Raw genomic sequence first — 17,798 nt, forward strand, 5'->3', positions numbered from 1 at the left:
TTGCAACCCACCTACTTGTTAATTATGTCTAACTATATTTTAAGAATTGTGTTGCAATTGGAATGAGCTTATTTGATGAGCACATAAAGCAAGCCCATGACTAGAGCATAAGTTAAGAGAAATCTCAAGCCTAATTCTCAAACGCATTCATCAAGCCCAATCCTCTTATTGAAGTGAATCCTTGAATGCAATCCTTGAGCACACATTTCAAAGGCAGTCTTTAGCCTTAAAGCTCAAAGAAAAGAAGAGAGCAACACAAGAAAGGGAATATGATACTTGGATATAATGTGCGTGTTCTTCTTGACCCCACAACCACCTAAAAGGAAAACATCCGAGATCTTTTGATAGTGGCAATCCAACTCATGGTTCCCGATGATCCCACTCAAATAGCACACGTACACGCAATATACATGAAGGAGTTTTAATATATAGATAGGTTGAATTTGTAATATGTATGTAAAGGCCATATTATTGATTAAGCATAAAATCATGTGATAGTTACGTTCGTATTATATTATTTACATATAAAGGGGTAAATGAAGAAAAATTGTAACATATGGACAAAGGAGGATGTGACGTAAGTCCTCCACTTTCAAAACAAGAGACTTACCATTTAGCTTACAACCATGATAAATCAATAGTTTCTATACAAACTAAAATTTATAAAGAATTCCAATACAACACACTACATGGAGAACCTCCCTGGACGGTAAAAGGTGCATGGAGTGTCCTCACAAGGTGAGATATGAGATGGAAAAAGCTAGCTTGACAGTTGTGGTGATCACCTTGTAATCGAAGGACAAGGGTTCGAGTCTTACCTTGATACGATGCTCATAAGCATTTCTTCATTGAAAGATAGACTATATATTATTTACAAGAAAAGGAAGAGTGGCTCAACAATTGCTTCCTTGCATCCATTGTTCTTTTGTGCGTGAAACCACGCGACAATGTGTGAATAACAAACACAGACATATTCACACACTCACTTAGACAACCACATACAATTACATATATACACACTTACACCAAAATACAAATAGTCACAAATACACTGTGTGAATAACAAACACAAACATATTCACACACTCACTTAGACAACCACATACAATTACATATATACACACTTACACCAAAATATAAATAGTCACAAATACACGGGAAAGATGGGTGCCCAATCTTGCACACACTACATTACTATTTTAAGGGAACTCACTTATAAAATCAAATATCACACACACACATTCCAATGCACAAATTCATCAAGTCACCCCAGCCACAATTTGAACAAGGCTAAAGAAGGGACCATCAAACTATTGTCATCCTTAATCACTCCTCATTCGGGTCCCTTGTGGTCTTGACTCATCTTTCACACCCATGCGCGGATTTGCATGATAATTAATGGTGTGAAAAACTAGTCTGAAATGAGGGTCTTGCAACAATAGAGTTGTGTTGATTACATATGAGATACTAATGTAGAGAATATTTGGTGGTATGGACATGGATGGTGTTTAGCATTCATTCATCTCAATTCCTTCACTCAAGTAGAAAAGTATCCATAACCCCTTTATTTCCCTTAACTACATGTGTATTTTCTTACTTGTTTGTTATATCCATAACATTGTTTGACGGAGGCATCAAAGAGGGTTTGATCAAGACTTGATCCTAAAAGGCAATCCACACTTGTCAAGGAGAAAAAAACATGTTTTTTATTCTCAAGAAGCAAAAGAACATAATAATAAAAAAGACCCCAAACGCTTAGACAAACTATGTGCAATTTATCATCGACATCTTAAGGGTTTTATTGCTTGCCAAGTCCAGAACCAAAGTTGGCCACTCCTACAACTTTTTAAAAAACTAGACATGATTGATAGGATAACATAATGTGACACTTAGGTGAGAGCCCAAAAAGCTTTACTAGATGTAGCTAAAGGTGATCTAAGGTTGTCAAACCAAGTCCAATAGGTGGGGTTGTATATGGCCGGGGATGCATGCACTAGTCGTGGTGTGAAAGGACCCGCGGATCCTCGCCATCCATCAAGACACTTGATTAATGGTAGAAGCAACTTCCCGTCCAATATTGCAATGAAAATCTTCTCAATGTCTTCTCCGGGGCTCCTAGTAGCATTCCCTCTCAACAAACTAGTTTCCAACTCACCCCTCACAAACTTATAGATCGGGTAGGTTCGGCAGTTCTTGATCTTGTTGGGCACCGCATAATCGCCATTGTCATATCGCTCCCTTGCCTTGGGAACCTCTTTGTCCAAGCTCTTCTTCAAGTGTGCTTCCAACATTGGGATGGCCTTGACCAAGGCCCCCGAATCGTCCTCATTGTTGTTATCCGAGGGAGTGTTCAATGCTTGATCCACCAGCACCTCTCTCAATTGTGATAGAAGTGCATAGGCCGGATTGGACGGGTTGTCGATGTACGAGAACACGGGTTGATGGTCCACGACCGAAAGTAGCTCCATCGCCGATGAATTGGTCGAGAGGAGAGATGTGTTCTCCAACTTTAGAGTTGCTCGGATCGATCGATCCACCAATTTCCTCACCACTGCTTGCATGTTATCTTCGAGGTGCCTCAAGTCCACCGCCTGGCAAAGCGCGGCCAAATATGTCGACGACATGAGCTTCAAGATCTTGATGGCTTCAGCCGTCTTCCGAGCCGCAATGAGCCCCAAAGAGTTCACATCTTGGTTGTGCTGCTCTGCGCTTTGGACGTGAGTGGTCACGGGATTCGCGAGGTACTGAAGCTCCGAGCAATAGGCAGCCATCGCGATCTCCGCGCCTTTGAAGCCATAATCCAGGCTCGGGTTCGGGCCTCCGCTCAGATTGGAGGGCAAACCGGAGTTATAATAATCGCACACAAGCTCGGAAAATTGGGCAAACATCAATTTGCCGATTGCAGCCAGTGCAATTCTCATGTTATCCATGGAGACACCTATGGGGGTGCCTTGGAAGTTACCCCCATGTAATGCCATGTCTCTCGACACATCGATCAATGGATTGTCACTCACCGAGTTTATCTCCCTCTCGATGGCATGGGTGGCGGCACGGATGACTTCAAGCTGAGGCCCCAGCCATTGAGGTGATGTCCTGAGTGCATACCTATCTTGTTTCGGCTTCGAGAGGGGGTCTGTCTCGTTAAGCTTCGTGGCCGCCTTCATGTACACACTCCCTTCGAGGAGAAATTCCATGACCGCCGCAGCTTCTATTTGGCCCGGGTGATGCTTGAGCTGATGCGTGAGAGGGTCGGTGAACTCAGGCTTGCCATTCATCACCTCACAAAAGAGTGCCGAAAGAACCTCCGACAAGAGCACGAGGACATTCGCGTCAAAGCAAGCATTGGCGGCTACGGCCGCCCCGACCGACGTACCATTGACGAGAGCGAGCCCCTCTTTTGGTTGCAATACAAAGGGCTCCTCCACGCCGGCTAGCTTTAGGGCTTCTAGGGCCGGAAGCTCCTTGCCATCGGGACCAAAGGCCCGGGAGTTCGGGCGTGCCGTGATCAACCCCGCAATGTAAGCAAGCGGTAGAAGATCCCCGGATGCGGTGATGGTGCCTCGGAGTGGGAGCTTCGGGACAACATTGGCACACATGATCTTCTTCATGGCATCCAGTATGTCCCACCGGATCCCCGAGTAGCCTTGCATGAGGGTATTGGTCCGGACGAGCATGGCCGCTTTGGCGTACTCGGGAGGCAAGAAGCACCCATCTCCATCTCTCCCCAACACGCCGGCATTAAGGAAGCGGATGAGCTCTTTCTGAAGATCGAGGGCTTGGCCGGTGCGGCGGTGAGATGCGGCACCGAAGCCTGTCGTAATGCCGTTGATGTCGATGCCTCTTCGGATGTTGTCGAGGACCCAATTCGAACTCTCGTCGACACGAGGTTTGGCCTCGACCTCGTCGAGCTCAATGGTGACCGAGGGGCGTTGGGTGATGGCCGCGACTTGCCCGATGGTAAGGCCACTCCCACTCAACACCACCTTCTCGCACTCGTAGAATTGATGCACCATGCCGCGAACTTCATCGAAATGGCTACTCTCGAGGTCCTCTGCGGCCTTGACCCAATGTGGGGGTTTGGCAACAGGACCATCGACAAAGAGGAGGTTCTCGCCTTGGACTGGGAGAGGGAGGGTAGGGGGTCTATGGAGCTCGGCGAGCTTCTTCTGGGTTGTAGAAGAAGACTTGTCGGAGGTGGCCAATGTCAACGAGGAGGAGACACTAGGGGTAGTCCTAGACATGGGGAGGGATTGGAGATGAGAAGGATGGCTAATGATGAAATGGAAATGGGTTCTTTCAATGCAAAGACACAAGTTTATGAAGAACAGAGATACTTGTGGGTATGTTTACTTACATAGGAGGAGATTTAAGAGGTCTAAAGAAGAAGACACTCTTCTTCTTTCTTTGGTATTGTAAGCTTTGTGAAAGACTTTTTTGAACATTTGATAAATTCCCATAGGAGGAAAGGAAACTTGACTAGGCAAGAAGAAGAAATTTGTTGGTAAAAGATTTTGATGTGTACTTGGAACAATTAGACAATTGACAAGATTGCCTGGATGCTAACAAATAAGTTTATGACATGGCATGACAATTTCTTCATGCCATATCTTGCAGAGCACACATATTGCCTTTATGTCATATCATATATATCACAAATATTTCTTGTCAAGAGTAGAAAATTTTCAATGTATTTCATTCAATAATCGTGACTCCCGAAGCCATGTTTTGTTTTAGTCTTCGAAATGTTTGTTGGACACGTTTCCTATTAATATTAGATGATCACACATTTTCCTTGCAATGAGCAAATGCTTCGGACATGGCTACATTGTTCACTGGAAAGCTCTTTGAATTTTGAAATGAATAGAATATATCATTTCCATGCGATTGATAGAGAGAGAACAAATTTTGGTTCAATATTTTGTAGAGGTGACATTATTTCAAGACAAATATGAAACCCTCAATATCTTATTCACTACAATAATATATGAAAGCCTTTTCTCTTACAATCTTTTGTCTTAACATAAAGGTTGATTTAATAACATCCTGATATTTTTTGGTTTTCTTTGTTTCGCTCGAATTCGTGATCATCTTGAAAAGAATAACAAGGTGGGTAAATTGACTTCTTCTTTTTTTAATTATATAAATGATTGCCACTTGATCTCTCACTCTCACATCTTACACACAAGAAAATGTTCTCTTGTGTAATTCAATCGCTTGTTCTCTCATATAGTAATAATGCTCAAGAGAACTCGACCAAGTTTTTTGCCCACACGTGACACAATTACACAAATTTACATACATATTTACACCAACACCAACACCACATAAAACACATTAGAATTTAGAACACATGCATATTTATACATACAAGAACATATTTATATGGACACATTTACAACTAAGCATTTACAAAAACTAAAACTTTCACACTAAAACTTACACTACATATTCACATAAAGAATCAAATATGATCACAAATAAATATAAAAAAGTTATACACATTTGCATGTTGTAATAGATTTCAAAATCACACAACTATATTAAATAGGGGGATGGTTAATGAGAGAGAGAGAGAGAGAGAGAGAGAGAGAGAGAGAGAGAGAAAATTTTATTTTATTTCAAAAAACAAAACCCCAATGAGAGTGTTATATACAAATCCTTGTAAGGACGCGATAGTTCCATCTTGTGTCGATGCCCACGGACTCAAGAAAAGGAAAGGACGGCCAATGTTGGATGAAGGCTAATTGTTGTCTTTCAACTCCATTGGATCCGCATATGAGGCCATTGTATTGGCTCTTTAGAGTGGCTACAACTTCACTCCATATATCCTGCATTAACATTACTTGATGCACTATTTGGTTGGAGAAGACTCGTCTACACCGTTGTTTCCATAGAATCTAAAGAGTTATTGGGTTGAGCAATTCCAACACAACTTGAGATTTGGCATTAATAGGAGTTGAGTGGATATATGTCGATGGTGGGAAAAAAATCCCTTGTGCTTTTATCAACAAAGTCATCCCCTCCTTTTGATGTTCGTACCTATCAACTGGGGCCTTCTATGATAACCAACATACATTCCCCCACTTGATTGTGCCTTGCACCTAGCATAATTGTGCGATATTCATATTCGATAGGTCTTTGGGTAGTCCCACAAAGTGTGTCAGATTGACTCTGTTGCATTTGGGCACGCTACACAATTAGGAGAGCTAAGGTTCCCACGCTACCATGCTCCAATTAGTAGTGACCTATGTATTAACAACCATTGGAACTTGGTAATTCGCCTCTCTCTCTCTCTCTCCAGGATTTTTGCTAAAACTTAGTGATGAGAGAGAATTAAAATTCCCACCATTAAAACAACTCATTAACAACTATAGTATAATATCCTCTATCTTGTTGACATAGATGATCAATACATGATTGAAGGGAAAACCCATACAAAATACACTAAACAATGTTACAAGCTAACCTCATTTTCATAATCTCCCAAGTTGATGCATTGTCTAGTATTTGGATGGCTTATAACATGAAAACCATAAAATCTCTAATGTCTCTTCAATTTCACATAGAGGTAACGTATATTTTATAGAACAAATCCAGAAAGAAACCTTTTTAGGTAGAAATGGACTTGTGAATCTAGTATTGTCAACAACATCAATACTTTTGTATATGAAGCTCCAACAATTAGATCATAATGTAGTTATATGATTGTTAATGTGCATCCCTATAGTATCAACATCTGTCTCTCTAGAATTTGTTGTTCCTAACTTGGTTAAGGTGATTAGAAAACTTTGGTAGAGAATATGATAAGAAACTCTTGTTTTTGTTTCCATGATAAAGAGTAAGGTATGATCATGCATACCCTACATGAGTAAGGCCTAGAAAGCAAGTTGAGCAATATAAACATATGTTGAAGTCATTGAATAAATCACCAAATTTTTGACACATGTAAAATTGCATGTTATCAACTGACCTCTAGCATTCTTGAGAGGGCCATGTGTGTTTTTGACTGTTGTCATTTGTATACCGTAATACCATCATGAGATTTTGTGCAAAGAATTAGAATGTTGGGATGCTTGATGGTAATTCCTCAAAAATAGGTATGCTCCATATTTACTTAAAACACAGGATCCATATGTATGTGTATTAACCCTATTTCTATGTATTGTTAATTCCATGTATGTGTGTTAATTTCTATGTATTAACCCTATTTCATGTGTGTTTCTTTTATGTGTGGTTGTGTGTATGTGTATTGTTAAAATTCTATATGTGTGTGTAATAGTAACCCTATGTATTGTAATTTTTGTGCATGCTTGTGTGTATGTGAATTCTCGTATGTATGTATTATTAACCATGTGTATGTATGCGTGCATATAGTGTATGTGTGTGTGTATCATTAACCCAATGTATTGTAATTTCTAAACCCTAAACATCCCATTATGTTCTAGTGTTGTAAACGAGTATAGGTATTTCGCCTTCTAGTTGTTAGGCTAGATCATTATGGTCAGATGACACATGTCATTTGTTGGGTAGTCCATCATGGTTGCCAATGTGTTGTTCATGTTTTAATGTAATCGTCGAGTAGGATAAGCTTCTTAGCTAAGTGAACATTAATTACATCAGATATCTTCATAAAATCCGAGGATAAATCAATGTTGGAATGCTTAACACTTAGCCTTAGGGAATAAGTTAGGAAATGAGTTTTGATATTGGCTCAAATTAAGAAGCCACTGAGACAGTCATACCTACGATTAGAAAGTGGCGCATGCAAAAATACAAGGAGACTCAGGGAGGGCCTAAACTGAAGGTGGAGGGTTTAGGGTTTACTAAACATACTTCTGGTCAAGAGGCGAGCAACGAGTAAGTGGGAATGGATTCGGCTAATCATTTGACCTCAGCTAGAAGCGGCTCTCGGATTGATCGGCAAAAATGGGCAGGCAAACAATACCTGACAAAAACTAACACATAACATGGATTGGTGTGTGTGTATGTGTATGTGTGAAGGAGCCCAATTTTGATAATATTGGTAATGAAGGGGTATATGTTTGTAATTTCTCTAAAAAGTTAGAAGAAGAAGAAGAATCTAAAGAAGCTGCAGCTGCAGCTAAAGAGAGAAGGAGAGAGAGAGAGAAGAAGAAGAAGAATCTGAAGAAGGAACAGAGACATGAGGAAGAGAGATACACCACGCGGGCTCAAACTCACTGTACCAGAGCAACAGACCCCCATCTCTGATTTCCTGTAAAGTAGCTGAATCTCTCTCTGGTTTGAATTTCATTCTATTCTTCTTTAGATCTGTGCTTTGAAATGCATTTTACTCTGTTTGTAGCTTTTTGGTCATAATTTTCTTTTCCTTATGTTCCGTTGCAAATAACAACTGAATTTGTATACTTTGATATTCTCCATATTTGTTTTTCTCCCTTGGTTGTTTTTGTATATTCTGGTGATGAGTGATGAGTGATGAGTGATGAGTGATAAATGATGAATGATGAATGATGGTGATGGTGATGAAAATCTTGTTTTCCTTTCTTCTTCTCCCATTAAAACAGGACTGCTAGTGGAACTTTCCAAGATGGAGATCTCCTTCTCAACAAGCATGGTCTACGTGTGATATCAAAAGATTCATCTGTAAGTTCTATTATTTAAAAGTATCATCTTTTTTATTCAAAATGGTAGTTAAATGGAAATGTTTTAGTGGGTTATTATTGGGTTATTTGAATGGTATGCTTGAACTATAAAGTTTCTTAAACGCCTTCTTTGTTTCGGAATTAACCCCATATTTTTGTTCCAAATGATGGCTTATGAAATTTCTTCAGTGGATACTATTGATTTTCCAAACATAAAAGGATACCGAAAAAGGGATTATTTGGTTGCATATCTATGATATATTGTAGCAACTATCAAAAAAATTCTTAAACAAAAATTTGATTCGTTCAAAATAGAATGCATTATTGAGAAGTTGAGCTTTCCTGAATAGAACAGGAGGATATGGCAAAATGGGTGATCTGCTCATATAGCTTTGGCATATTGTTTGAACTGTCCAAAACCTCCATAAATACAAAGTTGTTTCTCTCAAAATAGTGACTGCTTTTATGAATAGAAGAGGGATATGTGAAAATTGGTAATCTGCTTTTATTATCTAATCAATATATTGTTTTGAACTGGTGAATCTGCAGCCAGCTGTTGCTCAACCTGCTGATTCTAGTTTCACATTGGAAGATATGGAGACAGTGAGGGTCGTCGGGAAAGGCAGTGGGGGTGTAGTTCAACTTGTTAGACACAAATGGACAGGCCAATTCTTTGCATTAAAGGTGAACGATTTCTCCTGAAAAGTTGATTTCAGTTTTCCCATCCATTTACAGTGATCTTTCATATTAGTAATGCCGTTGAAAGAATTCAATGGTTTTGTGGATCATGTAGATATAAAGTTATTTATATAGCCTTTCTCATTCATTCAAATAAATTGAAATTCTGCTTATGTGGGGAGACCAAGTAAGTTGAAATTGTTCTCTTTTTTTTCTCTCATTTTCCTTTATAGGTTATCCAAATGAACATTCAGGAAGAAGTTCGGAAACAAATCGTTAGGGAACTGAAAATTAATCAAGCTTCTCAGTGCCCATATGTTGTTGTGTGTTACCATGCATTTTATAACAATGGAGTCATATCCATAGTACTAGAATACATGGATGGTGGTTCCTTAGCCGATGTCATAAGAGATTTTAGGGTCATACCGGAGCCTTATTTGGCAATTATATGCAAACAAGTAAGTGCTGTTTACGATGATCCTTCTCTTTTCAACCATGCATACGGATAGCTCCACTAATCAATGCTATTTTTTCAGGTTCTAAGGGGACTAATATATCTGCACCAAGACAGACATGTAATCCATAGGGACATAAAACCATCTAACCTTTTGGTGAATCACAAAGGTGAAGTGAAAATCACTGATTTCGGAGTGAGTGCAATGCTAACAAATTCGATGGGTCAACGAGATACATTTGTGGGAACTTACAATTACATGTCGGTAGGTGGGAACAAATACAGTCATAAAAAATATTCATAATTAGGTATATTACCTAGTATTGTTGCTCTTCATTATTTAAGTGAGATTTGTATTTATTTATTTTTTCAGCCGGAACGTATCAGTGGTGGTGCATATGGTTTTGATAGTGATATATGGAGCTTAGGTCTTGTTATATTAGAGTTGGCAATAGGGCGATTTCCATACTTGCCTCCAGGTAAAAATGATGGGTGGCTAAACTTCTATGAGCTTTTGGAAACTATTGTCGAACAACCCCCTCCATCTGCTCCTGCTGATCAGTTTTCACCTGAATTTTGTTCATTCATCGCAGGATGGTCAGTTGTCACGCTTTGCTCTTTTCTTTTTTATTATATTTGAAGGGTTTTTTATGAAAAATATTTCCTGCTGGCTATTCTCAAGTTTATGCATCCTTAGGATAATTGTGATTTTAATTACTTGAAATCCTTACAATTTATAGCTTTAATACAAGATAGGAAAATATTCATTAAGGAATAATTTTCTATCACTACGCCTTCAATAATTCATCATTTCTGTAGTTTGTAGGGTGTGTCAATTTAGCTGAAGCATATCACACATACTCTGAGATATTCCATCTTTCTGTTTTTAATATTATTACCGTATCTTGATTTTCCTTAGTGAAAGTAGACTCTTTTGCTATACCTCGGCTGTATATGGAATATATTGTACTCATGCACATACATATATGGTTCAAGAGGAAATGGGATCTTGGGACTATTGATATGAACCTAAGCTATTTGCCCTAAGTTTAAGACCCTGGTATAGTATTGCCTAGCTTTTGTGATCGATGAGAGTACTTGGCTTTATTCTTTCATGGACTGATTTTGTTAATTTGGTTATCCATGTGATTTCGATTATGTTATTGGCTCATATCAGATTTGGGTATGAATAACATGAATATGATTTGTAAAAATCAAGATTACATGGATGGGGTATGTGATCCAAAATACTTTTCATTGGCCTTCTTGTCTTCCTATGTCTGTCTTGTTCAGCTGCAGTGTGAATATTTCTGCAAACCAAATCAGTCTCTCTTCATCTTCTTTTACCGTAATGGGTTTAACCTTGTGGTAAGTTGTTAGATCATCAAGACAACGTGGTAGGTTCAAATGCCTATTTTGGCACATCTTTGATACACTATATATCACTTCATCTAAACATGTCGTATGGGTGTATCAAATTAATGAACTAATGGTCTCCAAACAGTTGACATGGCCATCTCATGACCTAATTGCACAACATCTCACCTATAATCCAGTCTCTTTCTATCTCTCTCATAGTCTCCAAATAGTTGACAACCTTCTCATGACTTCATGGTCTCCAAATTGTTGACATAGGTATCTCGCCTATGGTTTCTGCCTTTTTCTTTTGGGTGAAAACACACAATTATATTAATAAATGTGTGGAAAAGACTACAATGGTACCACAATTGAGTGTGGCCACTGTAATGAGGGTAGTGGAACATGTTAAATCACCAATTGTCAAGATGAACACTCCATTGAGAAAAGAATTCCTATTTGCTCAAATAAAGAAAATTGCCACATTTGTACTCCCTTCAACTTTCGTAGATATGCTTTGACACCATGCCTAATCAAATACAATTGCAAATATCCCAATTATGATGCAATCCCAAATATCTTAGAAGTCGGAAAATGATCTCCATCTTTGATTTCGATTTGACATGTGTGAATCGTGCAAATTGTTGGAGGGTGGCAGCTCCAGATCTGCACTCTCTTTCATCTTTATTATCTCTGTACTACATTCTCTCTCTTCCTAGATTCTTCTCTCTCAAGAATTTGCAACTCTTTAAATGCCTTCTCTCTCTAGAATTTGCAACGCTTTAAATGCCTTTTCCTTTTTTATTCCTAGTTTATTGTACCTGTTTGGTAGTACAAGAGTCTCTTAACTACCAAACAACCATTCCCAATTTTGTATAAATAGGCTTACACCAAACTCTTTTGTAATGAGATTATTTTCTGCTGCTACTTACACACAAGCACAACTCTTTGGCTGTGTCTCGACTCTTTGCAACCATTTTTTCTATTGTTGTCTAACAGCCTTCTCACAGCTTGGCTGTGTCTATTTTGTTCTAACTCTTCCGCTCCTACTATTAACAACTTTTCTCACATGGTATCAGAGCAGTGAGGTCTCCATATCCTCAGCCTGATTTTTTTTGCCAAAGAGCACACAGACCTATCTTCTTTTATCCCTCCCTCCCAACCCTATAGAGGAGGTTCTCTTTGCAGCCACCCTCCCAACCAACAGAGGAGGTTCTTTTTTCTTTTCCCCTCATCTGAGCCTCACCTAGCATCTAGGGAGAAGTAGAAAGACCCCGAGCATCTATTTACAACTGTTGTAAATTATCCAGTTGTAGAGGATATCCATGGCCTCACATGCCACCATTGTTTCATCAACCATTCCCCAACTCCCCAAAGAGTCCATCTTGGATGGGATCAATTACTCGAATTGGGAGCTGCAAATAAGACCTTGCTACAATACCATCATTTATGGAATGTAGTCAATGGTAATGACAAGAAACCACTAGTAATTTCATCCTCTTCAAACTAATCAGTTGCTGGTTCATCTAACGCTGAGATTGAAGCTTGGCTAGATAAGGATTCTCGTGCTCATGCTTTCCTCATGTTTAATATTAAACCGAGCATCACTTGTCAATTTCAAGATATAGATGAAGAGTCAGCCAATGAACTATGAACATCCATCAAAAAGAGGTATCATCGAGCTAATCATGCTCAAATGATAGCTATTGAAAGCCAACTAGCAAATCTCAAGATTCATGACACTCCCAACATCATGGATCAAATAACGTAATTTGTTACTCTCCAAAAGGAACTAGTTTCTTTGGGAAGCAAGTCAACTGAAGTTGAGTTTGTGCATCGTCTAATGATAAAGTTGCCTGAGTCATTCTCAGCTTTTTGTGACACAATTTCTCTTCTTCTCAACGCACCTGACATGAATACATTTCTTGGCATGCTACAAGACAGGGCAACAAGGAAGAAAAGTGCTCAAACTTCGAATGAGACGCTTCTACATGCGAAATGTAAAGGCAAGTAGAAGCAAAATGGTAACTCCTACAACAAACCCAATCCAAGACCACCAAACAACCCAGCCCACAAGGAGCTTTTTGTGACACAATTTCTCTTCTTCCCAACGCACCTGACATGAATACATTTCTTGGCATGCTACAAGACAGGGCAACAAGGAAGAAAAGTGCTCAAACTTCGAATGAGACGCTTCTAAATGTGAAATGTAAAGGCAAGTAGAAGCAAAATGGTAACTCCTACAACAAACCCAATCCAAGACCACCAAACAACCCAACCCACAAGGAGCTTACTTGTCATTATTGTGGCTACGAAGGTCACTTTTAGCCCGACTGTAGGAAAAAGAAAAGAGACAATGCCAAGAAATCTTCTTCTACCGCAAGTGAACCTACACCAAAATTAAATTTGGTCCACTCAGCCAAAGAAACAGTTTTCCTTGGCATTGAGGAACATACTTCACATTTGGCTGGACCAACTACCTCAACCATTGATGAGTGGTTAGTAGATAGTGGTGCCACTTCACACGACCTATGACAAATCCATTTTGCATGATGTGAAGCCTAGCTCCTCCCAAATCTCCATAGGAGATGCCTCAAGCATTGAGGCTTCATGTGTGGGTAATGTGTTTCTTAACAATTCTTCAAATGAAGAACCTGCCATTCTTCAGGATGTGCTACATGTGCCTCGCATCTCTGCCAATCTACTTTTATTCTACCAAATCACTAAGCAAGGTTATGGAGTCTACTTTGATAGCTCAGTTTTGGAAGTCATTGACACCAACAGCCTACAAATTGTAGCTAGTGGCACACAAGAAGGGGGTTTATATCGCCTAAAACGCTCCCATAGCCCCTTGGAAAAATCCAAATCTCATCTTCTTCAAGGCTCTCATACCTTGGTGGCACAAGAAGATCCCATGTTGTGGCATGCTAGGCTCGGTCACCTCAACTACGATTCTCTACAAAAGCTCTCCTCTTCACAGCTAGTTGAGGGTCTGCCTATTTCAAAACTCCCAATACCCCATGTGTTGCTTGTCTTCATGGCAAACAACATTCCCTCATGAAGCCACTCACCGTGCAACATCTATCTTGGAGTTATTGCACATGGATCTTTGTGGTCCCATGAAAGCCACTACTCTTGGTGGTGCATGCTACTTCATGCTTATAATTGATGATTTCTCCCGCAAGGTTTGGGTTTATTTTCTTGTCGAGAAATCTCAAGCCTTCACAAAATTTCAAGAATGGGTAGCTCTTGTGGAGAACGAGACATCAAAGAAACTTAGAAAGAGCAAGTCGGACAATGGTGGAGAGTCATCAAGTTGGCATATTGCCCTACTCAAGAAAATGTGGCTGGTTTATTTCGTAAGCCACTTCCAAGGCAAGCCATTGATCAGCTCCTTGGTCAACTCAATGTTGGACCGCCGTTCTGGAGCTGAGAGGAGGTGTTGGAGGGTGGCAGCTCCAGACCTGCACTCTCTTTCATCTTTATTATCTTTGTATTACATTCTCTCTCTTCCCAGATTCTTGTCTCTCTAGAATTTGCAACTCTTTAAATGCCTTCTCGCTCTAGAATCTGCAACGCTTTAAATGCCTTTTCTCTCTTCCACTTTTTCCAAGATATTCCTTTTTTATTCCTAGTTTATTTTACCTGTTTGGTAGTACAAGAGTCTCTTAACTACCAAACAACCATTCCCAATTTTGTATATATAGGCTTATACCAACCTCTTTTGTAATGAGATTATTTTCTGCTACTACTTACAAACAAGCACAACTCTTTGGCTGTGTCTCTACTCTTTGCAACCATTTTTTCTACTGCTGTCTAACAGCCTTCTCACAGCTTGGCCTTGTCTATTTTGTTCTAACTCTTCCTGTGCTGCTATTAACAGCCTTTCTCACACAAATGTCCATTGTCTTGGCATCAAATAAAAATGTGACAAAATTGCCAAATCTAAGAAATGTAATTCCCAAATCTGACAAGCTATCAAACATTGTATGAAACAATGAGTACTATCTTTTACTTGAAATGCAAAAGAAGCAATTGGTTATTGCTAGTCCACATCGTTTTAGAGCTAATCCCAAAGGTAAACCCCCAATCAACACTCTCCAAATGAAAACCTTTGCTACGAGTGGCAATTTATAATATTAACTATGTTTCAAGATTTGCCACCATCCATAACTAATCAAAGTTAAGTACCTTCCATTCTTGTTCAGCTTTAGATGATAGCCATCGAAGAGACTCAACGTAATAATGAGACACTTGTAAAAATGACGATTGCCCCTTAAATGCTAATCAACCCATGGTTGTTTTTTGATTTGTAGAGGTAAAGGACTTTGCATCAATATTTGTAGTTGTTGTCAGATAAACCCATAATTGGGCTGGATGTGTAGTGATTGTTGTGTTTCAACAAACTCCAAAATTCTTTGGGATCAAGTCTTAACTACATCTCCCATGTCTTTGACCCCCAAACGAAACAAACAATTAAATTGAGAGCGCATCTCTCTTTTCTAGGCCATCATAATAACTAAGAAGACACAAGTAACGCTTTTTGTGCAAAGCATTACAACATTCTCTATTAGATGATGGTTTCCTTACAAATAAGGAGAGCACTTCATGCCATGAGACAACCAATTGTTGAACACATGAATAATGAGGAATCTTAAGTGGAGCATTGTTGTCCAGTCATTGACACCATGATGCTTGGATCGTTGAAATATTAGCCAATAGATATCCATATTTGTGAGTGTGAACGTATGTCTTGCAGTAATGAAAATTTGAGCCATTATATGCATAGATAAGTCCAATATTGCAACTTCCCCCAAGTGCTTAGGGCTTGCTAGATGGTTCCATGCAACCGATGTGATTCTTATCTTATCCATCTTTCTCCACAAAAAATGTTGAAGAGGTTGCAAAACGGAATGCAAAGCCTTCTTTGTCCATGGTAGAAATCGCAAATAGTATATAATATCATTGGGTTTCTCTCTCACCCCTGCACAAACAATTATATTGTTAAATGTGTGTGAAAAACACTAGAATGGTACCGCAACTAAGTGGTGTCATCGTGGCATGGGTAGTGGCCAATACGGAAGACTAACACTCTACCATTGAAAAGCTTGCTCCAATAAACCAAATTGCCACATCAATATTCCCTTTAACTTTTTTAGATATGCGCTATGCCTACCATCAAATAAAAAAGTATTGGGAATATCCCCAACATCTTAGAAAAAAGAAAACGATATCCGTCTCTAATCTCAGGTTGAGTTGTGTAAATTGTGCAAACCACTCGTGTCAAATGACAAATTTGAGAAATGTGGACGTTGTATGAAATGAAAAGTACATTCTTCCACTTGAACAATGCAAAATAAGCAATTTCTTGTTGCAAGTCCACATCTCTTGATAGCTAATCCCAAAAGGTAAACAACCAATTAATACACTCCAAATGAAACCGTTGTTAGAAGTGGCAATTTAGAATGTCAACTATTTGTCAAGATCCACCATCCATAGTCAGAGTTATGTACCTGCCATTTTTGTTCAGCCTTATAGCCATCAAAGAGACTCAATGGAGCAATGATACAAGAGATTAATAGTCACTTGTAAAAATAGAGTTTTACTCCATACACATCAATTAACCCATGGTTGCACTAAGTGTGTATAGACTAAGGATCCTATATCAATGTTATACTCTGTCATTGCTGCCAAATAAATCCATAATTGGGCGAGATGCGTAACAATCCTTTTGTCTCAAAAAAGTTCAAAAATCTCCAAGATCACGCCCCAACTCCACTTCTTTGACCCCCAAACAAAACAAGCAATTAAATCTCTTGTCACTCATTTCAACACCAATCTTCTTCCACTACGAGTTACAACATGTATGATAACATTATAAACATCTTGATTAAAGTGTTTGCTTTGTCAATTCAAATTACTGGATGCCATGTAATCTGTATAAAGAATGCTTTAATTACATTATCTTAATGTTTTAGAAGTATTTATATGAAAATTAAAAGTTTCTTAATTTTTGTAAACAGTGTCCAAAAGGAACCCAAGGATAGGCTGACTGCTTTAGACCTGCTGGTATCTCTCACTCTCTCTCCTGCAAATGTCTATATTTCTTATTTCTTCATGATTTCTGTAGTTTTTTTGTTATAAATTGATTGTTTATGGTGTTTTCTTTGTTTCTCAGAACCATCCATTTCTTCAGAAATATGAGTCTCATGGCACCAAGTTGCTTGCAACTTTTCTTGAAGATTGGTCACCTATCTCATAGATAATGTCTTAGAGCAAGCTTTAATGTCATTATATATATAATATATATAGAGATTTAATTGGCTTTAATGATCAAGAGATTTTTGGTGAACTTGAAAATCAGTTGAGAAATCCATATATTGAAACATTGGTCAAGAAGTCTGGTGTTATCCACATTGAATATGATACATGGTGTTATCCACACAAAGTGTCTGGTATCATGTTACGAGAAACATCTGAAATGTATTTAAATCTAAAAAATAAACAAAACAAAATTAGGTTGAAGAGTTTGTTTGATCTTTGCTCCGGAAAACATATCAGTGTTAAGCTTGTAATGAAGATAACAAATAAATATTATAGTATATTTAAGAGTTTTATCACTGGTTTTCAATTATCGACATCATTGATTGTTTTTGTTATTCTTCTTGTAATGAACATGAAATCAATTG

At 38.7% G+C, this 17,798-nt stretch overlaps 2 protein-coding genes across 2 annotated transcripts; one reads left to right on the plus strand and one right to left on the minus strand.

Moving 5' to 3' along the window:
• Positions 1-1,756: 1,756 nt before the first annotated feature.
• On the minus strand, positions 1,757-4,363 carry LOC147861095 (phenylalanine ammonia-lyase-like). The gene has a single exon (XM_087323588.1). It carries the CDS (start codon positions 4,239-4,241, stop codon positions 1,890-1,892), a length of 2,352 nt encoding a protein of 783 aa, XP_087179714.1. The 5' UTR covers positions 4,242-4,363; the 3' UTR covers positions 1,757-1,889.
• A 3,709-nt stretch (positions 4,364-8,072) lies between these two features.
• On the plus strand, positions 8,073-17,639 carry LOC147861096 (mitogen-activated protein kinase kinase 1a-like). The gene is made up of 8 exons (XM_087323559.1): positions 8,073-8,235; positions 8,544-8,622; positions 9,171-9,305; positions 9,533-9,757; positions 9,836-10,018; positions 10,127-10,350; positions 17,133-17,178; positions 17,288-17,639. The coding sequence occupies exons 1-8, from the start codon at positions 8,162-8,164 to the stop codon at positions 17,369-17,371; spliced, it is 1,050 nt and encodes a 349-aa protein (XP_087179685.1). The 5' UTR covers positions 8,073-8,161; the 3' UTR covers positions 17,372-17,639.
• Positions 17,640-17,798: the final 159 nt, after the last annotated feature.

The sequence above is a fragment of the Azolla caroliniana genome, unplaced genomic scaffold (assembly GCF_043228905.1).
Source record: "Azolla caroliniana isolate FFs.n. ecotype wild unplaced genomic scaffold, voAzoCaro1.0.p SCAF_8, whole genome shotgun sequence".
Lineage (NCBI taxonomy): Eukaryota > Viridiplantae > Streptophyta > Polypodiopsida > Salviniales > Salviniaceae > Azolla > Azolla caroliniana.

What these genes read in the sequence shown, in the direction of transcription:
- LOC147861096 (XM_087323559.1), top strand. Translation starts at nt 8,162, where the DNA reads ATGAGGAAGAGAGATACACCACGCGGGCTCAAACTCACTGTACCAGAG. An exon ending in GCCAATTCTTTGCATTAAAG is followed by an intron (nt 9,306 to 9,532) that starts GTGAACGATTTC and finishes TTTCCTTTATAG; the next exon opens with GTTATCCAAATGAACATTCA. An exon ending in TGGCAATTATATGCAAACAA is followed by an intron (nt 9,758 to 9,835) that starts GTAAGTGCTGTT and finishes CTATTTTTTCAG; the next exon opens with GTTCTAAGGGGACTAATATA.
- LOC147861095 (XM_087323588.1), bottom strand. Translation starts at nt 4,241, where the DNA reads ATGTCTAGGACTACCCCTAGTGTCTCCTCCTCGTTGACATTGGCCACC.